Below are 27,283 nucleotides of genomic sequence, written 5' to 3' on the forward strand. Positions count from 1 at the left end.
TGAATAACAGAAAGAGAAAAAAATCAAAAGATTACCTGAGTGATTGACCATGGCTGGTGGAAATGGGAGAGACAAAGGACCAGACCTTGATTTTTGACTTGGGAGATGACAGTACCTTTTATTTAAAGGTAACATGGGATCCTTTAGAAGTTGTTTCTACATTTAAATTTTCCTATCACATTAGCTGACTTGTTCCTTGTGGATCCTGAAACTACCTTTGATATACACTAGTGAAAACAAATAAATTATAAGAGCATACTTTTTCAAGAAATCAACACAAATTCACAGTTGATGCAACATTGCTTTTATTGGGGGTTAGGAACATATGACAAAGTCATGTAAAATGTCAACAAAGTCACACTTTGTGCTTGGCTGCTCTTTACAAAAAAAAGCCCCGTTTATTTATGAACTCATTTAATAAGAACTGTATGAGATGTGGCCAACAATTATCATGGTGAAAACAGGACGGCCAGAGCCATGAGGAGATCTATGTCTGACAATGCTAGCGAGCTAAGTGGAAATTTACCATAGTCAAATATCAGATATGTCCACACATTTAGATGTTTGTCCATAAGTAGACCCAGCTTAGCTGACTCCTTTGAGACAGAATTGTGTCTTGAACCTCTGTTATTCAGCTAACCACATTATTAATCATTACTAAATGCCAGTCACATGCAAAGGGGATGGATAAGAAGAATGAGATTTGCTCAATTTTAGCTTTTTATGGCTGAAGTATTTTTGAGTCAGTTACATGGATACGTGAGGATTATAATAGGAAATGACTGAATATTTTTAAAAACGTAAGTACTATGGAAACAGTCATGTATAAACATTTGTGCAGAAGCACTTACAAACATATACTGTGCATAAAGTTGGTTAAGAAGATGCTCATTAGATATGATTTATGTAGGTGAACTAAGAATTTGAAATAACTTAAAAACACCATTGAAGACATTATACACATAAAACTTTGGACATTATGCATTCTTTTGGGGATGAACCACTGACAACTTCTGGACTTCATTGCTAGCTATTTTTTACATTAAGATGGGAAACCAAAGAAGTGCAGAACAGAAGCAATCCACTAGGAACAAAGCTCCCTGGTTACTACCTATAGATAGACTGTTTCCACTCATCAAATTGAAGTGCATACTTAATTTAGGAAGGGCAGACTAGTGCAAGAGCTACTGATAGTGAACTGGAGGGCCTGGTTTCCATCCCTTACTCTGTCACACCCCAAAGTTCGATCTTCTGTAAGTCACTCTAAATTTATGGCCTTTAGATTTATTGCCTCTATTAAAAAGGGCATTGCAACAAGTGACTTAAACCTCCCCCTTTTTTATTCTCAAAGACTTGGGATTTTATGGAGACAAAAGTGAACAATCTCATCAAAGTCTTGCAAAAAAAAAAAAGTCTGAAATGCCGATAAACTTCATTCCCCATTTTTTTTCCAATTTCTATCATGAAAATACATTCTATCACTCTCGTGTAATTTTAACCAGAAGATTGAAAAGTTTTAGGTGATTATTAAATGGAATAGCTATTTGTTTGCCATGGAAAAATATCAAGGAATATAAAAAGGGGTAATAATTGTGACGTTGATTACAATATTGCAACTTAGCACTTTAGATCATGAGCTTTGCGATTGCAATCCTGAATGTGAGCCCTGTATATGGCACTTTGGCAAGTTTTCTTGCCTGTAAAATGGGAATAGTAATACCTATTTTGCTAGGCTGTTGTAAGGCTTAAGTGAGTTAATATGTAAAATGCTTAACAGAATTCAATAAATACCAATTATCATTAGGTTAATGGAAAAAATCATAGTTCTCCATATTGACACCAATCTCCCTTACTTACTTTAATGGAAGGGAAATATGATAATAATTCTAAGGAATACCTGGGGTGAGAGACAGGAGGTGACAGTGCAAAGTCTTTTCTAGATATGTATAGAGAGCTGCTGAATGTCTGGGTTTAAGTCAACAAGATGTATATATTCCTTTCCTCCTCCAATGACATCCACCTAAAGAACTCCATTTCCTCCTTCCTTTTCATTTATCTAAATCTTTGACATCACTCAAGATTCATCTCATATTTTCCTCTTTTAAAACTTTCTTCCCTAAATAAGCCAGTTTTGCCAACTTGATGGCAAACTCCCCCGAACTCATCTTTTGCTTGGTTTTGTTTTTGATCTGACCCTCTACTGACCCTATCTGTTACTTATCTTTGCAAATGTTTCTATAACTTTTTCTAACTAGATTTAAACTCTTTAGAAGCAGTGTTTTTTATCTGACAGAATCTAGCTTTCTCGATTAAAAAAAAAAAAAAATAATGATCGATTGGTTAGTGTCAAGTGGACCAATGTGGTACTATGATTATTTTACCCTTTGAATAGCCTCTGACTACTTTATTTTAAAAGTACTTTTTATTCTGTAGGTCACTCTTAAGATCCAACCCAGTGTGTGGCTAAAAATCATTCTCCTTGTAGGATTAATTTTGTTTCTTAAAATATCAACACATTTGTGCAATTTGGGATTTTGGAACAAGTGCATTAATAAGCATATTCGTACTAGGAAAAAAATGGATGTCACATGAATTTAAGTACAAACAGAGGAATACACACGAGGAAGGGAAAGTTCTTGTCTCATGAAAATCTAGATGTCATTATTGAGTTTTTCTGTTTCTTGAAAAGATTGTCTCTTGTTCTGAGAGTTCTAGTGGCTGAAGCTGCACAATTTGGGGGTGTTGCTTAGCAGAGGAGGTGTCTTCAGGTGATCACTTTCTTTGTTTCAACTTCATAGTTGGTTTGAGAGTCCATCAATATAGCAGTCTCTTCAGTCTTTGTCCTTGCACTGGGGAGACATTCCTGAGGAGGGGGACTATAGGACCAGCTGAAAGGAACATCAACACAACTAAAAAAATAACAGAACATGTCACAGAAAGTTATCACATTGACTCTTTAATAATAATAAAAAATAAATGTAGTGATACTTTGGGAACCATTTTCACTAGGAAAATGCCATTGTTTTACATTGTTCCCCTTGCTAAAGAATCAGTCAGCAATGGCATTGCCTGAGTGTGTGTGATACACCACTCTAATGGCTCTGGGGAAAATGCTGTGTAAGAAAAGCTTCAGGTTTATCCAACAGGGGACTTGCTGAAATAGGACACATAGGGAAAGAACAAAAGAACACAAGACATTGAGGACACATTCAAATAAATCCAAGGAGTGAAAACAAAGTGAGATAGCTGGGAGTACATAACTGCGTAGGAATGCAGGGCTGAATGAAGTCACTAGGATTGTTAGATGTTGTCAATTCCTTGTATTTGTCTTTGTATTCCCAGTGCCTGGCACAGAACATGGTATGGAAAGAAACAAAATTAAAAAAAAAAAGAGGGAAGGAAGGGAGGGAGGGAAAAGAAGAACGAAAGAATGAAAGAAAGAAAAAAGAAAGAAAGAAAGAAAGAGAAAGAAAGAAAGAAAGAAAGAAAGAAAGAAAGAAAGAAAGAAAGAAAGAAAGAAAGAAAGAAAGAAAGAAGGCAAGCAAGCAAGCAAGCAAGCAAGCGGAAGGGGGAAAGGAGAACAAAAAAAGAGAAGGATGGAGGGAAGGAGGGAAATAAGGAAGAAGAAGGTTTTCAAAGTGTGGAAGAGGTGGGGGGAGAGATTATGCAGAAAGGAAAAGCATATCCTGGAGCGTATTCAATGACTTGGAAGCCAGAGAAAGCAGGCTCACTTAATTCAAGAAGAGATTACACATTCTAAGTGGTTTTAGAAAATGGGGTAGGGCAATTTCCAGGTGGCTTTGAACACGTTAAGATTTAATTTGGGAAGTATGATGTGTTAATGTAACTATTGTAGGCTTCCGAGAGGAATATTAAGATGATTCAAATGAATCAAGTGGAAGGAAAAATGTGAAACTCAAAGGAGTTAATCCAATGGAAAAAAACAAACCATACCGCAAGAAATTAAATGAAGGCAGGCCTAAAGAATATAGTCTTAAAATAGAAAGGCAGGTGCTTGTCGGGGTTTCTTCTATGTTAATGTTAATTGAGAGAAATGGGCTTAGAACTTAGATCAGGAATTTGCTTCTCCCACTGTGTAGCTTTTTTCATTCTTCAGCTGTTCTTCTTTTCTGTTACTGCCCCTTCCTGAAAATGAACTCCAGTCCCTACTGTTTTAGCATCAATGCAAAATATGTTAGTAAATACAGAACGTGGAGGTGGAATCAAATATAACTTTGAAGGACAACTGTTGGAACAAATGAGCCCTGGATTCACTGGTCCTGGAGTTGTTCCTATGCCTCCATACTTTAGAATGACTTCAAAAATTCTAAAAGCTGTAAAAGAATTTAGAGCCCAACTAATCCAACCCATGCATTTTAAATATAAGGGTATTTGAGAAGAGTTGTTATTAATGTTTCTCTTTTTTATTTTATAAAAGTTGATATGAATAAAATATACTTTTCAGGTAGACGTTAATTTAACTGAAGACCTTCTCATCAGCCTCTTCATCATGCTTACACAGCGAAGACATCTATTAAGTCAGGCACACCAAAAGGGGTACACTATGACACATGACTGCTTTTTGCCCTAACCCCTAACCACTTTGGATATACTGAGGATGCTGGCTCTCTAGATGGCAGGTATAATATGTTTTTCAATCTGCAAAATAACTAAGTGTTAAATGTTAATAGATATTTTTCTAATTAAGCATGCAATAACTGATCTTGGATGAGTAATTAAATATACATCTTAAGATTTTAGAATGTATTATTTTGTGAACATTGACAGGGATGATGGATTGCTAAGCTTTTGATACACATTTGTAAAACTCATTTTTTAAATACATTAAAATGTTATATATTAAGGAATAACATTTCACACAATTTTTTTGTGGCTCATTTGGATATCTAATGATGGCAAATCCTTGAATACATGAGCAGGTGAAAAGTAAACCTTGTATTTCTTTGGTATTAGGTAGCTATACATTATGCAAATAGGGACTCCATTTGCAAATAGGGACTCTTTTCTAATAGGGACTCCATTATTAAAACAAATTTTGAGAAATGGATAGTAAAAATATGTGAATGACCATATTCTAGGTGTCTACTATGAGTCAACTGTTCTACAAATCAGCTTTCTTTGGGCTCTATGCCTACTCAATTGCAATGAGTCATATCTCGTATCATCTCGATATAAGCCTCTCTTAGAATCCTTTTTGTCTCCCAAACGTATAAGCATAGATCAAGACCCTTGTATTGCCTTGCTCGGTCAGAGTCCTTCTGTGACCTGATGGTAATGATTCTCCAAATTTGCAACAAGAGCCTCTTCACCTACTGAGTCAACTACCAGGCTGACCAGCCAACTCGCTGTTGCTCTGCCTGGGCTACTCCTTAATAGGTAGCTCTTCAGGGCTTAGTTCCCCGGAAGGAGGCTCTCCAGTGGGGCCGTCAGTAGACCTTGGACATCATGTCAAGACGTCAAAAGGGAAGTTGATGTTAGTGCATAAATAACCTAAGGCAGAGTTTCAGTATTCAACATGTGCCATGCAAAACAGTGAAAAACAATAAAAAAAAAATTGCTGATTATTGTTACTGTTTTGATTACTTTGGTTAAATTAAAATTATTATCTCTGCCTAAGGTCATTTCCCTGGCGTTCTATTTTGTTATTTCAACAAAGGAAATAAATTTCTTCTTAAAACAAATGAATAACATTTACTATCCTAATATTCTCAATTACTTCAAGTTATCTAAAGTCAGGAAAAAGACTAAATCAATCAAGAGTAGCAAATATTTTACAAATTAAGCAAGTGTCCACAATGATAACCCTTTTAGAGATAATTAATTTCCAGCATCTAGGTCACACATATTTATTCTTGCATAAGAACACAGATTGTAGAGTCTTCATATTCCTATATTAATTAAAGAACTTTTTAAAAATAAGCTTATTTTAAAAAGATTCTACTAAGGAACCATTTCAATGATGAGAAATGCACAAGAAAAGAAAAAAAAACTCAAGTAGTCAACATGTAAACCAACAGACAACTATATGCACATTAGTATAATTACACATTGCAAATTATATCGGATGTATCTAATATCTAATTTTTTGAAAGCTGATTCCACTTGAGACTTCAATAACAGCATCAACATTTTGCAGGTGGCTCCTTCTGTATAGTATCCAAAGGGAATTATTCCTCTAATGTGCTTACAACCCTCAAGTAAAAGCTAAAGCTCTCTCTTAAAGGACCAATGAACAATGAACACTAGGAATATTACCTTGATAAAGGAAGGGGGAAGGGTTTCACCATATATAATATTCAGCACGGTTATTTATTCTGTTCCTTCTGTGCCCATGATATTTATTTGCTTCAAGCAATAAAAACAAACTTAAACAGAAGACTCATTAGAAAATGTGAACGAGGCTACATCTATATTCTGAGGCAGCGATATAAGAAGCTAAGGGTTGATAATTTCTTAGATCAATTGATAATAGAGAAATGTTCAACAGAATGGCAGATTATATCTTTGACTGAAGACAGAAAGCCCTACATTAAATTCAGCACTTCTAAAACATATGATTAATTTGTCCTAAAGAGGACACCAGATCAAAGCTCTGCTTTGAGAAATAGGCTTTTGTCCTCATCTTTCTATATGAGGTAATCAATCATCAAATAACCAAAATAAATTTGTGATCTGGGAGAACGAAGCATATTATTCAAGGTGATTGGATCCATTTTCTTGATTCCTCCTTCAAGATCTCTCTGCTAATTAGTCAGGGTTACTATTGAATTATTTAATTATCTGCACTTTTGTGCAATAAAATATGTTGTCGTATCACATACTTTATCATGCTGTTGCAGTTCACACTTAATGATGCCTCTATAGTTAGCAATTTCCTTTGTTCTGCTCAGTAAGTGGTTTTAGAAAGAGGGTGGGCCGGGAAGGTGGAGTCCTGGGGTTTGTAAAATAAAATCATATATTCCTGGTCTACACGCCAAACTTTATGCATTTACATGAATTTCTTCTTAGAAATTAAGTGGCAATTCCATTTGTAATAAGCTAAGAGGCACAGGTCGGTGACTTGGAATGCGACCGCCACCGTGTTACTATACCTTGAACATCTCTAGTGTATTTCCACTGCAGTGCGATGGTAAAATGACGATTTAATTTTTTTTTTTTCTAATCAGCAAGGAATGTCTTTAACAAGGAAGAAGTAAATTATGATAATTACTCTGAATGGTCGGATCCTTGAGCATTACTAATTAGCATTTATTGCCTGGATTATAGAACAATGCATGTGAAACCGAACTGCGATTGCTCTTTTACGTTGAAGACTTGAAAAGGCAATGGAGCAAAAAGCCAGCATCATCAGTAGTGTAGTCAGTAGTTTACATCTCCTTGATAGGACGCAGAACCCCTCACTTTGGAAACACATAAATATGGTCCTCAGTATTTATGGCCCATTCATTTTTTTTTGTTAGTCACATATTTACATAAGATATCACAGTCATGGTAGACTAATGAGAGGAGAAGCATTTTGGTTATGATGTCATTTTGGGATGATTTTATCAGTTGTGAGAGTTTAACAATAAGGAACATAAAACTTGCTGTTTCATAAAAATATGAAATTTTCCTGGAGAAATTTGGACTTAAAAATGGAACAAAGAACTCAGTTGGTCATGAATAAAATTTTACATTCACTTCCCCACTTTCTCTTAGAAGATCTATAGTTGGGAATAACCGATAAAAGGCAACTGGTTTCTGGCTTAAAAGCCTTTTTCATTAGGAATTTTCAGTAAATTAAAGGCTGAAATTAGAAAAACATTAGACATTAATCAACAGACCAACACCAGTCACGTAAATAAATGGCATTCGTATAATTTGGCAGTTGAAATTATTAAATAATCTGGTAGGTAGAAGGAGAGAAAGAGGAAAAACGAGCCGTTCATCATTCTCACTGCAGTCTCACCGTTTCCCTCCACACCCCATTACAGCGAATGAAGAGAAAGAACATCGTAAAATATAAAGCCAGTACTAAATACAGTCACTAGTCTTCCAATACCTTCCATGGATTCCCCACCCTGATCCTTTCTAGTTTGAAAGAATAAGTTTGACTAAATCTGTGAGGAGATTAAACAGGCTGGTGATAAAAATTAATTCTGCTGAATGAGCAAATGCATTTGGATTGCAGAGATGCAAATAAGATAATACTTTTCTTTTCCTTTGACATACCAAGAGGATTAGTTTAGAATGTTAAATTTGATTTTATTAGAATATATTAGCAGTGTTTTAATTAATACCAATCAAACATTTTCTTTCCCTGAGGCTTGATGTGTTCCTCACTTTCTAAATCATCTGTCTTTTTTTCACCAAAAAGCCCCTCTACCAAATTACCAAAGCCTTTGTTACATTCTTTATAATTTTACTGTATTCAATGGAAAATTATGAGCCCTTTACCTAAAGGTATCTTGCCTATAATATTAGTTCCCAGGTGCTAGATTTAAAATGAATACTGTTCATTAGTACACTTTTTTTTTTTTTTTTTAAGGTAGAATTAGAGACTTGAAAAGAAATATCTTCTGTATTTTTCTTTTGGGGAAAAATGTTGCAAAAAGAGTTTGGGCTGGTTCATATTATTTGGCTTTATTCTCACTAGAGCTTCCTAGAGCTGTTAAATTTCCAACTGCCTTGGTTTTGAGCTGGCATTTCTTTGGAAACAGAGGCAAAAAAGGAATTTTTAAAAAGGAGGTGGGGAGAGAATCTAGTTAAAAATACAGTGAGCCAGTGTGCCCTGTGAACTGAATTGTAACTGTGTGTTCCAAGGAGGTGCTGCATTGCATTTCACTCATTATCCTCTCCTTTTCTCTCAAGCTTCCTGTCCTTCTGTGTCCGAAATCTCCAGTTCACTTCTTTCTCTTTTCTTCCCGCAACGCACCCCCACCCCAGTTCCCCGCCTAATTTTTTTTTTTTTTTTTATCTGCCAAGCTGGATTTGCACTTTTAAAGATCAGTATCAATAATGCCCTGCTTGTTTCGGTTGCACTCTCCCTTTAAAAGACAGCCCCCTCTAATTGATGCGTCTGGGCTAGTCTAGACTGGTAGTGATTGAACCAACCACCAATTATGTTATTCATTTCACTGAACTTCACTGATGGGCTCGGTGAGGAAGAAGGGGTGTTGAGAAACCTGCCCTTGCACTGAAGCAGTTGCCTGCTGAAATATAAAATCGGGTGTCGTTATGCACTCTTAAATGCCTGGGTGATCAATTGTATGATAGCAACCTCGGAACATGAGCAATCCACTTGAAAACATGTAAAAACCTGAGAGTGCCTTGAAATACAAACTAAAACACTTGTATTAAATTACTACCCTGTTATCAGTGAAAATCACAGAAGAATTTTATCTGGCATGTTTTTATTGATCCATGTATACATTTTCATAGGGTAAACTGCAGATATATTTTAACTTCAAAAAGCACCAACTGTTTTACAAATGTTTGATATGAATAATGTGGTAATATAGATCCCTAAGTTAAATAGATGCCTCGCTGTAATTTCCAAATACCTATGCATACACATCAGCTAAGATAGGGGAAGTCATTAAACCATCGAATATAAACTAACGATGACTCAACAATCAAATAACTATTTTTTTTTGAAGCACATTCAGACTATCAAAGACTGGAAAGTAATATTCGAATATTACTACACAAGAGGTTTCAACAAAAGACACGGTGCAATTGTTGCATAGTTCATATTCTCAATTCAATTTTCTCATACAAAATGGTTTCTTGATTGCAATTTGGCATTAATGATTAAAATTGCAATAAACACTTAAAAAAAAAAAAACAGGCAAAGAACAGTTTCCCTAACCTTCAACTGCACATATAAAACAAGGCTACAACCTATATAAAATCTTAAGAAGAAGAAAGCATTTGGATTGGGCGGATTTAGGTGTTTTTCAAACATAGAAGAGAAATGTTGGCCCAATAATATGAAAATTGTTGAAATGAAATTTTATACTAGAATTTTTCACAACAAAGGAAAGGTAAATTACTGTTTCTCTTCCCCAACTATGAGACAGACCTAAATCACTGAAATTATTCGGTTATAAAAAGTTACAGCTCAAGAAAACTACAAACTAGGTAATGCTGGCCATAACCTTAAGAAAGGATAATTTTAAATGTACTGTTTGGGTGTTATAAAATATTTTTGGACTGAATTTAAGTACTGATAAAATTTTTCTTAGTTTTAAAGTGAAAAACAGTATTTGTTACTCCGAAAGAATATGATAATTGTGTTTGCTGTTGTTGTTGCTTTCATTTTACATATTTAGAAGATTTATTTCCAATCTTTATCACCTTTATATCCATGAAGTATAACATTTTGTAAAGATACCCAGCAAGGAGGTGGTATCCCTTCTTTTATTTTTAAGAAATCTTGCAAATTCATACAAACTTAATTTTTATTAATACTATAAATTCTATCCTTTGTGTGGAATTGCAAGAATAGAATTTTAACCTTTTAATATTTTAGTCCAAACTATTAGTTTGCCTTTATCTGCGTCTGTATGTTCACTGTCTAGCCATCCATGATACACATGTGTGGGCACTGAATATATAATATATTCACATGCCCATTTTAATTGGGCACAATTTTAAGATTAACTGTGGAGTTTGAAAGTTGGAGGCATGGGGCATGCTGGGACTTCAGCTGAGATGTTCTGAGGTCAAGCACCAGGTACTGAGCTGTTCTTGTTACGCTCGTATACTACTGCGTGTTGCTCTCAAGGAACAGACCAGGCAGATGAGTTCCACAAGCCTCAGGCATCAATAACATACATACATGTACATAGCAGCCAACACGCTATTAAAGCAGAATATATACCTACTTTAACAGAAATTCAGGAGCTGCCACTCTCTGGTCACCTGATCCCATCTAACAATGAAAACCTCAGAGGTATACTCAATCACTTCAGACAAACTTTCTTTTCTTTTGTTTTTGCTTTAAAGAATAAAGTTCCACCAAATTTCCAGGATGCAAAAGCACGACTCGCAGCTCCCAAGAGCCTAACCCGTGGATTTAAACGGTAAACATCACAAGTTAGGGTCTCAGGGACTGAGAGGAGCGCAACAATGTTTTCTTTCTTGAGACAAAACAAAGCAAAACAAGAATGACAGGCAATTTCTGTTCGAGGTTCATAACTAAGATGCAACAAACAGGTGGTATGGTATTTCTTCTCTAAGCTCCTTTCCTTCACAAAATTGAGATTCCATTTAAGCCTAATACATACATACACACATACGCAGTATCTGGGGGCGCATATACAATTACGCACATACATACAATCACGAGTATATCAGAGAAAACTCTTTCAAGATTTGGGCAAAACAGTTGACTAAAATGGGAAAATAATATGAATAGACTCAGAAATGCCCACGTTTTTAAAACCATAGTCTACAATAAGGATTTCGTGTCTCTTCAAAGCTTTAATTTACGACTAGCACAAATGACTGAAGAGAAAATAGGAGGCGTCTCTTTCCCCCAGGGCAAGCATGCCGCATGCGAAAATCATAGAAATCGGGTTTTCAAAGGAGAAGACCAAGAAGTAGGATTCAGAGGCTATAGAAGTGTAAATGCGAAGAGCGTTCTGAACTCACCCATTCGAAGCAGAGCGGGGCCCGCACAGCCTCCTGTGGCACCATCCCGAGCAAGGGGGGGAAATGAGAGCTCTCAGTGCGCTAGGCTGGGCGAGGTGTTTCAATAGAGGACGGAGAACGGGGGCGGGGAGGGGAGGCGGGGGCAGGAAGCGATACACCAAATCTCGAGACTGTAACTCTGTAGCTTATGCTTTGACGAGAGAAAAAAGGGCAGTTGGATGGGAGTGGAGGGAGGGGCTGGAACTGATCAAATTTGGAAAATATTCACTTAAAAATTTAAAAAAAAAAAAAAAAAAAGGGAGTATGAAACCTCCCCAGAGCTGCTTTCTGAAAAATTTCTTCCTTCTTTCTTTAGCGTGCACTTTGCCAGTCCTGCAAACGGAGCCTTCGTCTGCATCAGCTGCTTGGCTGAAGTCAAGGCCAAATCACCAAGAGCGAGCACCAGGCTGTCATTTGGTAGACGCGAAGTGGGAAGGGCTGGGTGCGGGCTGGGGAGAGACATTCCCCCCGCACCTCCCGCTGCGGATTCTTTGAAGCCTTTGGCCAATATTTCAGAGGAATCCGAAGCATAATTCCCCTCCATCTTCGCAGACAGCCCCTGGTTCTGTACCTGATAGATTGTCGCTTTCCTCATCAGACTGGAAGTGGGGCTTTCCTGTGCCGCCTCCAAAAATGAAAGGAAAAGGAGAGGAGGCGGATGGGAAGATGACCCTGTTTCAAATGTTTCTTCTCCTTTTTCTTTCTGTTTTTCATTTCATTTCTTTCTTCTTCTTGTTCTTCTTTTATTCCAGGCCTGAGCAAGGTAGATGGCTGGCTAGTCAAAGAGAATGACAAAGCAGCCACAGCCAGGAAGACACTGGAGAGGCCTCAACGCACTTAGTAAAAATGCTAAATATTTTTTAGATATTTCCATATGCAACTAAAAACAGTTAGAGCTCCAGACTCTCCCCCTCCCCTCCTTTAAAAATAGAATCATGCTAGCAAGACAGCTAAATTACGTCTCTTTTCCCTCTGTACAGTGTCTGTTTAGCACCCCCCCCCCACCCCCACCTTCAAGAGAACTTTTTTCTCACCTCTGTAGGTTCTTCTCAGGCACAATCCTCCGTTGAGCTCAGGGGCTCTCCTTTTTCTCTCCCTTCCCTTTTCCTTTTCCTCTCAGAAAAGCTAGTCTGTCATCATCACACCTAGCTTCTCTCTCGCTCGCTCAACCTCTCTCCCTTTCTCTTTTACTATTAAAATATAATAATAATAATGGCCCTTTCGACATAGCAGCATGAAGTGGCTGCCTTTGAGAAGCACATTTAATCTTTACTGGCTCCCCTAGGCTTCAGTGAAGAAGGAGAAGGCAAGGGAAAAAAAAGGGAGAGAGAGAAAAAAAGATTGTAAGGGAGGCTGCTGACGGACAGCAGGCATCAGGCACAAATCAGCGACAAGTTGAATTTTCCTAGACCACACTGCCCCCTTTCTTCTCGGCTTGCTCCCTGGGCTCCTGGAAAGCCCGAGTGTCTGGTTACAGGAGGCAACGGGTCTCCTTTTGCCAACCATGGTGCAGATTCCTCGCATGCCTGCTTAAATCTCTGGCAGAATAAGAAATCAATATCCCCCTCTAATCACCTTTAGCTCTTCGATGGCTTCCCCCCTTTTCTGAGAATCCACTTGGCTCTCCTCGCCGCTCCCCCGCCCTGCCGGTCTCCTACATACAAAGCTTGCAGCCTTGTCATTTCTCACTTCCTTCCATATCTTGGAGACAAGCCTCTCTTCTAATATCCTCTCGCGCTTGCTCCCTCTCTCTGTTGTAGTGTGTTTCATCCCTGACTTGCAGTGCTGGATGCACTAAGGCATCTCCCTGACTACTAATGAGGCCAAAAATACATCAGCAGGTCAGGGGGAAGGCCAGACACTGTATTATACAAATACAAAAAATTTCTCAGCCTGCTAGACCTAGAGATCAGGTATCACATTTTCGAAAAGGCAAAACAGGGAGGGAAAGAAGTGAGGAAGGGAGACCACAGTGCAGTTTCTCTGCCTAATTGTTTCACATCCTAGGGGAATTTAAAGCACACATGCATGTACGAGTGCAGGTGATGGATTCTGTGAATCTTCCTGACTTTTCTTTATGGACAGAAAGTCAACAATGCCCAAACATTTCTTTGCAATCAGCATTTAGCGGGATAAAAGAGCAATGATTCAGATCTACATTTAAGATACGTAGACACTCTGTTCAGGCGTGTGATGACTACGGTGCTAACATTCCCTTTCCTTCCAGTGGCTGGGGTTTGCTCGTTGACTGTATTTGCAATATGTACTAATTTACCATCTATGTGCCCTTGGATTTTGAAATGAACTCGTCAGTCACTGAGGCTCATCCTAACCCTTTGCTTTCACTGCAGACATTTTCCTTATTCCTGAAGCATGTTTTTCCTCTTCAAATGTCCGACAGACATATACACACTTCATCGATCAGCCTCAAGTCCCCCAATAATGACAAGTAATATTTCAGATGACAAAAAAAAAGAGGCACAAGAGAAAAGGAAGACATCCTAAGTTGATTGGGGGAGCATCTCCTATCATTTCTGTTGGCACTCATTTTTAAAGCTCTGCTATGCAATGATCCTTTAAAGCATGGATCTGCCGAAAATTAGGGTCTCTACCTATCTGTATACACAGTGGGTATGTTGCCATTCTAACCCAATTTTTCTGGCTAGAATCATGCAGACAACAGGCAGTGTGGTGTTAAATATAATGTCAGATTCTGTAAATAGCAAGGAAAGGGAGAAAGGTATCTGAGGATGCAGGTTTCCTCCAAGTCAATGTTTTTAAAAGATAGTTTCTTTGTGCTCAACTCAGACATAATTGTGCTTTGTCTCTGACTGTGAGACCTACAGAAGCATGCCTAGATGCCAAGGAAAAGGAGAAGAAAATGCACAAATAAGAAGAAGATACAGAGAGAGGAAGAAGGGAGAGGAGAGAAGTAGAGAGGAAAGGCGAGGAGCGCGTAACAGTTAAAGGCAAAAAGAAAGTGTTGGATTTTTTAAATACTTTTTTTTCTTTTTGTCATTATTGGGAAGGAGAAAGAGGTGGTTGCCAGGAGTTGGTGACTAGGTTAGAATCTTTTTCAGATTTGGCTAACGGGGTGTTTTCACTAGACTGATGGAGAAAAAAGAAACACGCTAGAATAATCATGAAGGGTGGAGCTGTTTAAAAAAAAAAAAATCTTTGACTCACTGGGTGCCTCCCTGTACACCAAAATGAATCATTCCTAACCAGAATCATCAATTGTCTTAGAGTACTTCTATATGAAGGCCAGACTATGGGAATCATGTCATTGAACCCATTTTCAAAGGGAAAGGTAAATAGAGGACGAGATTCCCCGAGACTCTTTTAAACCTCTCTATATTTGCAACAATAGTTCAGCATGATTTTCACATAATAAGCTAATTTGCCCTTGCCTGTATTCACTCTGCTTACAAAGATATACAAATATATAGCTTATGAAAGTTTTGCTATGAACACATCATTTTCTCTATACAACTCAGCGATGTCTTTGGAGGATACTTATTTCAAGCAGTTAACACCTGACCCCAATTTCTGTGGGTAATTAGTGAGCTAGATAACCACACAAAGTGGGTAATTATTTAGTACCCAAGGGTACGCTAGAAGTGGGTAGTGGCTTTGTTAACAAAAGCACATCTCTAATTATTGTATCTATGATGGGTGTTTTAAAAATACCAGTTACTATATCAAGTGAACCATGATAAATAAGTGAACTAGTTTGCTGTCCTTAGCATATACATATGTATCTTCTAGCATGGTTAATAATATTTACCTCTCTTGTATGGAGTGTTGTGAAGATTTATTAGTTAACATCTGTAAGACTCTCAGAAGATGAAATATTGCTAGAGGCCTTTTAAATACAGTATTATTATTGTTATTATTACCTTGGCTAAAAATCCCAGGAAGGGAGAAATGGAGAGGGTAAATGTTATTGTCTGGTCTATGTCTAAGTTTGCAAATACGCTGAGATCACAAACATAATGAGTTTGATTATGGGGAGTAGTTTCCTACCTGACAGAGTCTAACCCACGCTGTAATAGAAAAGGCAGAAGATATTTCATTGACAGCTGGCTCTGGTTGGATCTGAGGAACTGGGATAGAAGTGGAGGGGAAAGGGAGGAGCAGGAAGAAGGAGTCACTGATGGGCTGGGAGGAAGCCGAATCTGCTGGACCACACCCTCCTTCCAAAGTCTTTCTATCCTTCTCTTTCACGAGCAGCAAATAAGCACAAAAACCCCCAAAGAAGATATCTATGCAAGTCCTGGGACAAATTCGGCATAATGACAATCTATCTGCCAGTTACATAGTATTTCTTCTGCAGGAGAACCATCAGCACAAATTATTATAACAAATGCACATCCATTTTAAAATATTACAGTGTTGAGAATAGGCACACACAGATCCACCTCAGATAACTTTAACCCAGGTTATGCGCAGCGATGAAGAAGCAACTTTTAAATTGCTTTTATGAATCACTCTCGGGGGAGAAGAGGGTATTATTAATTTTTGCTGAGAAAGAAAGAAAATAAAAAAGAAAGGAAAGGAGAAAAAAAAAAGGAAAAGAAAACCCCATGCTTTCAGGGACCTAATTCTGGAGAACAACCAAGCCTTGAAAACAAACAGCAACAACAACAAAAACTTACTGCTGCTTTCCCTGTAAATGCCCATCTCCTTGAGCTGGCCGTGTGGCTCTGGCTGAGGCAGGACAGACAGGGGCCTCTTGGAATCCAAATCTTCAAGTAGGCTCACCACATTTTTTCTTTCAAAGCAAGGTTGTCCTGGGGATTAACCCTAGGAGTCTGGGAGATGCAAGCATGTGGGGAGGGTGAAGAAAAAGATGCAAAGATGTTGTATTCAGTCCAGTTGACGGCTTCCAGGGAATAGAAAAAGGAAAGGACCCCATGCGCCAGCCAACAGGTACCACTGCCGAAATCTCTGCTGGAGGACGGCCTTTGGGACACGTGCTTGTGCTGTGATTGGAGGTCAGTGGTGTGATGAGCACCTTTTAAGAGTTTGGGAGCAGAGGGAAAATTTCTCCAAAAGCCACCCAAGCCAGGCTTCTGACCTGGAGCCCAGTACGTGTCACCCCCTCTCTGAGCTCAGAACTACAAAGGCTGACTGGCATTCTCCAACCCGCCCAGCTCCTTTCAAACCCACAGACTGTGCCAGACTGGCCCCACCTCCCACTGCAGCAAATTCTGTAGCCCTGCTCCATGCTGTGTTGTAAGGAGCCAGATTTCCGTTTTAATTGTCCTACCTGGCCGTCCCCTCTGCCACTACCCCTGGCTCTTGGTTCCTGGCATGGTTTCAAAGGCCCAATCAATGGCTTTCCCTCCCCCATTGGAATCTTAAACACTGCTAGTTCTCCCTTCTCCAAATTTTATATCTTTCAAACTTAAATGTTTTTATGTCTTGTACTTTCTTTCATGTCTGGCCACCACCACCTCGTTTCTTTGGACCCTCTCATTCTCTTGTTTGACACTTTTTTGCCATGTCCTGTCTCATATTAGGACTGAAAACCCCAACCAAAAGTCAGCTGCTAGCATCTTTCCCTTCTCTTCCCCCACATTATATTTAATGTATCTGACAATCCAATGCATCTCAAGGCATGTCCTAAAATCTCACCTCAAAAGAGTTGAAGCCAGCGGACAGCAGGTGTGTATGTGTGTGTTAAATAACCTAACTATGTGAATGTAGCAGGAAAGAGCCTGATGCACATGGGTGGAAGGAAGAACAGAAGAAAGGAATCTGGTATACTTGAAAATATTTAGGGTAAAAGCAATGAAAGCTAATTGTGGCAAGAACTTACAGGGAAAATACCACACACAAACACACATACACACACATGCATGCACACACACACACATATAGCTTGTATCAAGCATCCATGCTGAGCAGTTAAATCATAATACCCTAAGATTATCTGATTATCTGAAAAAGTATTTACCATACTGTGAATGGGACAGGCAGGGCCACATGGTTCTGCAGCTGAAAGCTAAATACAAAAAAGCCTTCTAGAACGGATTGGAAGAGGATGGCAAACTCCTATAAATCATCTGCCTCCCTCCACCCTTGTCTGGGCTTAGGGGTTAAGAACTGTTATAGCACCTCTCTTTTATTTCCATCATGATTTTAAGCTTATTATTGCTATTCATTCTTTAAAATATTTGTGCCCTTAACCTTACTACTTAGATATTCATGGCTTTCATGTTGCAAGTCCGTTCTCTGTGATACCTCTAACACCTATCATTGAAGTTCTTCTCTGTGTCAGACACAGGTAACTAATATCTCATTTAGTCCCCAAAACTGCCTTTAAAAGGTATCATCAGTGTTTTACAGATGCAGAAAATAAGGTTTGAAATAGTTAGAATTGCCCAGTTCATGGGTGGCACTGCTAGGATTTGAACCCAGGTCTAATTCACGGTCTTTCCTTTGCATCAATATACTCTTTGACTCCTGTCCTAGCGTAAATGACACTTTCTGCAGTTAGTCCACTCAAACTAGTTTAGTTTCTTCTCCTATGCATTTTCCATAGCACCCTATACTTACACTATGTTAGCATTCATTCATTCTTTTTATTTTGCTGATTTTTATCTAGTTCATAATTACTGACTACTTAACTCTATGTCGGGCACTGTGCTGGACAGTGAAATTTCTTTAGCCAGAGGACAGGAAGTGATGCTGTAGTACTGGCATCATCTGTGTACTATGCTACTCTATCTCCCAACTCGAAGATCACAAAGACAGAGGCTGTGACGGGGTCTCTCTGTAACCCCAGTACATGGCACAGCACCTGTTACACAGCAGGAGCTCAGCAAATCATTTCAGAATAAATTTTTATGCTAAGATGGCTTTGATTGTAACATTTTGAGAGAGCAATATTCATGCCTAAATAACCCTTAAAATGCTTAATAAAATGTCACATAAACGTGGCATTTAATAAATGGGAGATTGAAACCTTCTTTTCTAAGACTGTACTCTGGCTGAGGTCCCACTTATAGTCACGTTTGTGTTTCTGAAAACTAGAAAATTGCTCTGTTTAATTCATCCTATACGTTCTGAAGTCATGCTGTTTCTGTTTGAAGCCAGTCGAGCTCTGTCTGAAATCTCTCCAATCGGTAGAGTAGGAGGTCATGTCAAGTGATAAACTGTCCAGGGTGACGTGGCTGTGAAGGACTATTTTGGGCTACATGTGAGGAGGGAGAGCTCTTACACTTTAGAGTGTGTGGCTAAATCCAGATCTGAGATAAGCAACACAGCTCAGGGTGCCCTCGTTTCAGAAAAAGAAGTTGAGAAGATAGAAATGGTTCATGACCATATGACCTAAATGACTCTAGGGTTTCATACTGTATATTCTGAAGAAAGATTAGGCAATTCTTTATTTTGCCTAAGGAAAGAATATCTAAGTACGTATAATGGCTACCCTTGGCAGGCTAGCTTCTATCCTATTCTTCATCTGAGCAGTTCTTGTCTCTGAATAGAGTTAAGCAGGGGAATATATGGACTCCATTCTGTTTTCCACTAGCATTGACTGACTTTGGTTACAAATATGTTACTATCTGTACTAGACTGGGATAATATTCATTATGTTAACCTAGAACACAGTTTCTAAAACTGTATCCTTTGGGGCATTCCTGGCATTTCCCAAGGCAAAACTGGATGGGTACACATCATTCTACTCTAAATGTACTTAAGATAAAGACGATCTAAATTCCCTCAGCAAGAGTCTTTCACTAACTGGCAAAAATATTCCTCTTCCTATGATAATACTCATCATAGGAAGAGGAAGAGGAGGCTCTAGACCAGTAGGGGGCAGTGTTTGGTACAGGCACTCTATAGCTCAAGTGGTCTCAAAGGAAATCATCTGGCAGATTTTATACCCGAAATCCACATCATTTCCAAGTGTCAGGCTAAGTAGAGTCAGGAAAAATACTTGGATTTTTGCCTAGTAAAAAAACTGCTTTCATTAGTATCTTAGGGGAAAAATGAATGCTGACCTAATCCTTCAGTATATATTTAGTGATATTTATTGATATGAATATATAAAATAATTCTGTTGCCTCCTTGTACCTCACTGGTCGAGTTTCAGAGGACTTTTCCTGGCTTCCGTCCTAATTCCATAGAAGAGCTGGTGCTTATCTGATGGGCCCAGGTGGTTTGTGAAGCTCTCTGGAAGGTAATCTATGGCCCATTGATTGCATTGGGGCCCAACTCTACCAATTTGTAGGAAGTACATTTTAGCAGCCTTTGGGTTTTAGGAAGTTGAAGGAGAAAAGCTTCTGTCTAACAATAGGTAATCAGAGAAAGAAAGAGAGACAGAGGGAAAGAGAGACCATTCCCCTCCCTAAGGTGAGATGCCTATTACCTATGCACTAAGTGGATTGAACCTGACATTATAAAAGTCATTATTCTTGGCTGGAGGATGTCATCTAAGAGCCAAATGCTATTTTAGTCTAGGTTCCCTGCCATTCAGTCATTAGGTTTAGGCTGGCAAGCAAAGAGGGATATTTTTCGCCCCTGGGACTTTTGAAGATTGTGATTGTAAGGCCAAGAACCTATAGATTATATTCAAGCAAGCATACAGACCAGGGATGTGGTCTGGAGTTGTCTGTATTGTTTTGAAACTGCTACAGATAGCCTGGCAGTTGGGAGGGAAAGAAAAGAGGTGGAGGAAGAGTAAAGAGGCATCTTATTGATGCCTAGGAACCATGGCATTAATAGGACTCGAGTTGAGACTGTTCTCCTCTCAAATAGGGTCTTATTGATGCCATGGTTCCTAGGGATGTCTTTGCTGACCAAATTAATGCTCTTTTGAAGATAGGGCTCCTTTTGTAGTACTCATAACCCCTGGATCTCTAAGTATTTTCCTATTACCTAGGAAATAGTAGGAAATACTTAGAGAAACACTTAGAGAAATACCTAGGAAATACTTAGAGAAAATAGGCAAGAAGTAGATAGGGCAATGACTCACCACTAAGTAGAATTAGATTGTCTTGGGTTGGTGCAAAAGTTATTGTGGTTTTTGCGATAAATTTTAATGGCAAAAACCACAATTAATTTTGCATCAAACCTAATAATTCAGATTTCAGGGTTTCCAGTCATCTCCCAATATTGCTGTTCAACTTTTTATTAATGTTCAAAAAGTCAAGACACACTTCTTTACTTTCAAACATCAGATTTTTACATTTTTTTAAGCTACTAAGATTCTAAAGGTTTAGGAGAACGAAAGGGAGAAGCAAATATTTTCATATCATGATTCCTGTTTCATAGTTGGGAACTGAGGCAATTAATGACTAAATACTTTTCCTAAGAAGGTTGTTACAGCACCAAGAATAGAATCTAGGTCTTTCATTCAATCTAGCTGTTATGAAGAAAAATGAGCTAATATGTATGAACTGCCTCGAAATCATTCAAAGAGTGGGTTTGTGTAAATCTGAGGTGTCGTTAATAATCATACCCTGTGCATCTTAGTTCCCCCATAATTAACTGATGACAGCACAGTAAGGAAGAGCTTCAACAAGATGCGATTAGTTTACTTGAGCACTTGTAAAATAGATATGTGTGTCAAAAGTGCTGAGTGTGCAGAAATAAAATTAAAGGAATACAGAAACATATTTTGAGACATATTTTTGGGTCCAAGGTGCAGCGGCAGTATTGGAATTCCCACTGAGATTAAAACAGAGAGTATGTAATCCCAGCACTTTGGGAGGCTGAGGCAGGTGGATCACAAGGTCAGGAGACTGAGACCAACCCGGCTAACACGGTGAAACCCCTTCTCTACTAAAAATACAAAAATAAATTAGCCAGGCGTGGTGGCGGGCACCTGTAGTCCCAGCTACCCGGGAGGCTGAGGCAAGAGAATGGCGTGAACCTGGGAGGCAGAGCTTGCAGTGAGCCGAGATCATGCCACTGCACTCCAGCCTGGGAGACGGAGCGAGACTCCGTCTCAAAAAAAAAAAAAAAAAAAAAAAAAGAGAGAGCAATGAGTAGCGGGCACCCTGGAGAAACCAAGAAATATTTTAAAGGTGGAAACTGCTACCTCAGAGACTTTAAATTCAGCACATTCTGCACTTCTCAAGGAGTCTCCACGCCACAAATAGCAGTGACATGAATACCACAGGGACTATGTCGAAGGCAGCCAGGCTCACCTCCTGGGGTCTGCTGCTTTCCCCTTTATGAAGGCCCATTGCACGTTCCAATCCAGGCCAGCACTGAGCAAACCAACTACCGTTTGCAAACAACCTGCACTCTAAAATCTGGGGGAGGTAGGTAAATATTTTTCACATTCTTAAGTCTTTATTTTTTGTCTTAATTTTTATTTTGAGTCAGAATCTTGTTCTGTTACCCAGGTTGGAGTGCAGTGGCATGATCGTGGCTCACTGCAGTCTCAAACTCCCTGGCTCATGCAATCCTTCTGTCTCAGTCTGCCAAGTAGCTGGAACTACAGGTATGCACCACCATGCTCAGCGAATGTTTTTATGTTTTGTAGAGATAGAGTCTCACTACTTTGCCCAGGCTGGTCTTAAACCCCTGGCCTTAAACTATCCTACAGTCTTGGCCCCCTAACGTGCTGGGATTACCAGTGTGAGCCACCGCTCCCACTCAGCCAAGCTTTTAAACATTCACTGTGATGTTATGACTACCTAGCCCAGTTCTGGACTGTTTGATTTACAGGCTCATGGGTCTATACGCTTAACTGTGCATGATACTTACAGGTACTGAATGAGGACATGTGTTCATTTTGATTCAACTAATGCTTACCACTATGTATGCTGCATAATAGGTGCTTTACAAATGATTGTTTATTCTGCACTCTTCCGGAAATTTAATGTAATCTAGGTTGTAGCATTATGGAGCACAGACCAATCAACAGATTGAACTCACACAAGGAATCTTTAATTGATGATTTTCCTTTCCTGTCATGAGTTGAATGACCCAAAATCCACATCTTATAATTTATGGAAAAGTAAGAAAAGTCCAAAGGTAAGAAAGGAAAAAGCATACTTTGAAAATAAAAAGAAAATCTGGTTAGTGTTTAGATTCTGTTTAGAATGTGAACAGTGATTTGGGTGTTTCTAATAAATAGTTAGGAATCTACCTGTCGATGTCTTTTAATGTTATTTTTATTCCTTTTAGAGATGAGGTCTCACTCTGCCCAGGTTTGAGTGCAGTGGCGTGATCCCAGCTCACTGCAGCCTCAAACTCCTGGGCTCAAGTGATCCTCCTGCCTCAGTCTCTCAGTCTCCTAAGTAGCTGGGACTACAGGCGAGCACCATCATGTTTGTCTCTTAATGCATTTTTAAAAACAAAGTGAACAGATAAAACAGGTCGGAGAACCAAACTAGGGGAGGAAATAACTGATGACCAGCATGTTCACCCCAATTACTCTACATATGCATATATCTCTTGAGTCCCAATGCCTTGCTTTCCACAGTGCAGTAAGAATTATTTGAAGTACCGGTAAATTAGCCTCGTTAAGGAAATTCATGAAGAACTGATGAGGTAGCTAAAGACTGGCGGTGGGCATGGAAGGGAGGGAAGAATTTGACATTTTATTTCTCTTCCGTTAAAAACAGGGAGTGTTTGGGAGGCTGAGGCAGGTGGATCACCTGAGGTCAGGAGTTCAAGACCAGCCTGGCCAACATGGCAATACCCTGTCTCTACTAAAAAATACAAAAATTAGCTGGGTGCGAGGTCAGATGCCTGTAATCCCACCTACTTGGGAGGCTGAGGCAGGAGAATCACTTGAACTTGGGAGGCGGAGGTTGCAGTGAGCCGAGATTACACCATTGCACTCCAGCCTGGAAGACAGAGCAAGATTCTGTCTCAAAAAAACAAAACAAAACAAAACAAAAACAACAATAACAAAAAAAAAAAAAAATAGGGAGTGCTTACCCTAGAAAATATCAATGCATAAAATGAACTTCTCTGTCCTTTAAATAAAGGGGACAGAGGAATAAAAGCAGAAGAATTATTACATGATCTGCTCAGTCTTTTTGTCTCCTTTCAGTGATCTCAGTCTCCCCTTTCTCAGCACTCCATCAGCACTGTAAGCACACCATGCACAGGAAATGTTGCACTATGATTGTAATTAAGACTTGGAGAGATATATCTCCCTGTGTTTCTAACCCATTACAGAATGACTGGCACACAGTAAGCTCTCAGCAAATGTGGAATATAAAATGAGTTAGGTCAACGTGAAGATAAAATTTAAGAGCTATAAGATGAAGTGCAAGCACAACCATGTCCAAAGTAAGGAAAAGTGAGAGCTCAATTAGATCCAGATTCTGGGCTGGATCTAATGGGACAGGAAGGGGTAAAGAAGAGTGTTCTGCGTGAATCCTCCATCCTTCATGAAGATGCTAAAGTCCTGCCACTGAGTTATACACACAGAGTTGGAATCTGGCCCTGGGGAAAACCAAAGGCTGACATATCCTTGTCTGGTCTGCTTACTTCAACTTCATTTTCTATTTCTGGTGATAGTGGTCCCAAGACACATGACCCAATGGAAGGAATATAGAACTGCAAGTTAAGAGACATAGGTTCTCCACTTAGCTTTGTCACAGTGACCTTGGACAAGACATTTCACCTCTCAGATCCTTAGCTCTCTCAACTATAAAATGAGAGGATTACACTAGACGAACTCTCAAGTTCCCTCCAGGGAAATTCTAGAATTGCATAGTTCCTCTCTCTGTCTAGATTCCATTCTCTTACAAGAATATTTTCTTAACAGCTATGATTTAGATGGAATTTGGATTTAGAAAATAAATAGAGCATCTTAGCTGATGTTGAAAAAAAATTAGAGTCTGAATATACACAATGGGAGAAGAGAGATACGAAGAGTCTCAGTATGGTGAAATTCATCATAGCAGATCGGGTCATGAAAAGGGGATTCCCATTTAGCTATCTACATATCTCCTGATGCTTGAATGGAACAAAGAAAATTCGACAAGGTTTCTGGGCAACAAGAAAGCATGTTGTTGTGAAGGGATGAGAATTCTTTATCCCATTTCACAGAAAGGAAAACTGAAGCCCAGAAAAGATAGATAACTCCTTCAAGACCACACTGTGATGGTGAAGCCAACTTCCCACCCAATTATGTTGTCTGAATTTGTCAACAAAGAAATCACCACTGCTCCCAGTGATCATGGTGCCACAGCCCAATAAAACTGGGCAACCCCAGAGCCAGCTTCACTCTCACGATCTCTGCTGCAATCAGACCTGCTCAAAATTTCTGTAACGTATATTGCTAGAGAAAGTAACTGCATAAATGACCCAGAGAGGCTCCTTAGAAGATTTCCTGTGGTCAAGATGCTTTCACTGGCCTCGGGTCAAAAAATCTGGTTTCCATTCCATTGTCTGTCACTTGAGGCTCTTGCATATTAATTTCCTTCTCTAGTAATCAAAAAACTTTTGAGAGAAACTTATAAAATGTAAAATGATCCCAGATCAATACATATGAAATATTATTAGAAGAGTTTTGTCTGGCGTTGCCAATTATGTGAAGAAATTATTCTTATCTACTTTTTAAATCACTCAAAGATGCACACGTACATATATAAATAATATATATAATTTCTATTTAAATGTTTATAAGTGTATATACACAAACGTAGACACAGTTCTCATAAAAATTATAGATGTATGTGTATGTATATATGTGTATGTGTACGTATGCATAATGTGTATGCGTGTATATATATGTCTATATGATAGATAAGTATGTATTTATATCTCTTCCAGTCTAGCTGGGAAATCTGTTTCAAAATCAACTGCTGCTCTCTCCTCGGACGTGATATATAGCCAAACAAGCCATTCTCGATTAACACTGCTCCCTCCTGGGGAAAGTCACAGAATAACTTTATTGATTTCTCTTTACCCTTCTCCACATTTCTCTGCTGAAATGTTGTCTTAACTCTTCCATGCAAAAGCAAAATGAAATGAAAATGAAAATGAAGAGAGCTTTGCTTCATTAGGGCCATGTTAATTATATTTTTCTTACTTCCTAAACAAAATTTTCTTCAAAGAACAGGATATCCATGAAGGATATCTATATGGTAAAGAAGAGAGAGGATGACATGCTTCCCATGGTTTCTAGACAGCAGATTTCTTTACACTGAAACCTGTGCTTTACCCACAATGCTGGACTCAGAACTACACGAACCTAAGCGGATTCTCTTATGATTTGACCAGCCATCTTTGAGAACCACTGAGACATTTTGGCAAACAGACCTTCCACTGTTTTCCAACACACCAGAATATAAAGAAAGTTTGTTTTTTGTCAGTTTTTTCTACTTCAAAAGATGCCAGGCATGATTCAGTTTTTGCCTTTTCTTTCCCTTTTTCTTTTCTTCTACAGAAAATTCTTTACTTTCACAGCTTCAGGATCACTGATGCAATTTAGGAGTTTCTCCCATGCAATTGAGAAATGCAAAACGGAGGTTCTACAGGCAGGATCTTTTCTGCCTGGAGCTTTTAAGATCACTGAGGAAAAATAATTCAGATCCTCACTCTTTCTCTCCTCCCAGCTTCTGAGCTGCCCTGCGGGCTCAGTTCTCACTGTGGGTAGGTATGGGTCGGGGTAGTGGAAAGAAAGCAGAGAAGGGGACACTGGAGTGGCTTAAAGTAAAAGCTCTAAAACACCTTTTCCATTTCCTTTTCCTTTTTCCCCCACAGACTGAGTTCTACTTACTCTAATAACAGAGTTCATAAAAGATTACTAGAATTTCTATTTCTTTCAGTTCCCTTTTTTAGTATCCACAGCTTTTTTTTTTTTTTGTAAAGGGAAATAAAGGTTAGACTTATTTACAACACAATGACAATCTCTGATTCTTCACTTTAAGCAAATAAAGACGCCTAGTGAAATAAATGGATTGTGTTATTTAAAATTGAAAGCTTATGTGAACCAACACTCAGAAACATGCTTAAAAAATACAGAAAGAAAATGAAAACCCTGTGACTACACAAGATTATTCTGATGCCAAATGCTGAGTGTACAATTAAGTAGAGTAAGTGTTAATAATATGACAAATACCTATTTCCAATGTACAAATGAAATACACTCAAAACTGCAAAGGACAGTGGCACTGTATGCTGCCCTAAGGTTTACAATCACATAGCTTTTTTTTTTTTTTTCATGAATTTGTAAGCTTCGTTTTAATTAAATGCCATTTACTTGTAACTAGCCAGTTTATCCTTTTTGAAAATTTTGTTGTTTCTCTGCACAATTTGAACCAACTTTGGAAAACATATGGGTAAAAGTGGGTAGAAAAGCATGTTAAGAATTGGGTCTTCTTGTTGAAATCAAGTTTCCTTCTGTGTTATGCAGCCTGAATAATGGGGGAAATCTGTCCTAGTATCTTGCTGTATCTGTCCTAACTCACTCCTTTTACAGGGCCTCAGCAGAGGAATTGCATAACAATGTAATTTGTATCCTGGTTAAATAGGAAGGTCTCTGAAGCACATGTCCAGGAACTTTCCGCTTCGTGCCAGAGGAGCCAAGATTGCACCTTGTAAGAGAAGGCACTGTTTCCTTAGGCAATATAGGTTCTTTGTTGGAACCCAAGAGCGC

At 38.7% G+C, this 27,283-nt stretch overlaps 1 protein-coding gene, 2 long non-coding RNA genes and 1 other non-coding gene across 10 annotated transcripts in view; all 4 read right to left on the reverse strand.

The window, feature by feature from the left end:
- The window catches only part of LOC106993508 (uncharacterized), a 336,731-nt gene that overhangs the window by 58,505 nt on the left and 250,943 nt on the right, over positions 1-27,283 (reverse strand). The window contains exon 1 of one of the 7 annotated variants that reach the window (XR_001439754.3): positions 11,659-11,767. The exons of the other annotated variants lie outside the window; for them this stretch is intronic. This is a non-coding gene — a long non-coding RNA (uncharacterized LOC106993508). Of the gene's footprint in view, positions 1-11,658; positions 11,768-27,283 lie in introns of those variants that run through there. 7 annotated transcript variants of the gene reach the window in all.
- On the reverse strand, positions 11,043-11,130 carry MIR125B-1 (microRNA mir-125b-1). Its single transcript, NR_031964.1, has one exon. It is a non-coding gene; the product is annotated as a microRNA mir-125b-1 (primary transcript).
- LOC144334479 (uncharacterized) lies at positions 12,392-12,971 on the reverse strand. Its single transcript, XR_013404349.1, has 2 exons — positions 12,732-12,971; positions 12,392-12,451 (listed from the first exon to the last, which is right to left on the reverse strand). It is a non-coding gene; the product is annotated as an uncharacterized LOC144334479 (long non-coding RNA).
- The window catches only part of BLID (BH3-like motif containing, cell death inducer), a 43,052-nt gene continuing 42,677 nt past the window's right edge, over positions 26,909-27,283 (reverse strand). The window contains 1 exon segment of the mRNA XM_077964775.1: positions 26,909-27,282. Within this exon segment, the coding sequence (XP_077820901.1) occupies positions 27,101-27,282 (182 nt within the window). The 3' untranslated portion in view covers positions 26,909-27,100.

This window comes from Macaca mulatta, chromosome 14 (genome assembly GCF_049350105.2).
Source record: "Macaca mulatta isolate MMU2019108-1 chromosome 14, T2T-MMU8v2.0, whole genome shotgun sequence".
Classification (NCBI taxonomy): domain Eukaryota; kingdom Metazoa; phylum Chordata; class Mammalia; order Primates; family Cercopithecidae; genus Macaca; species Macaca mulatta.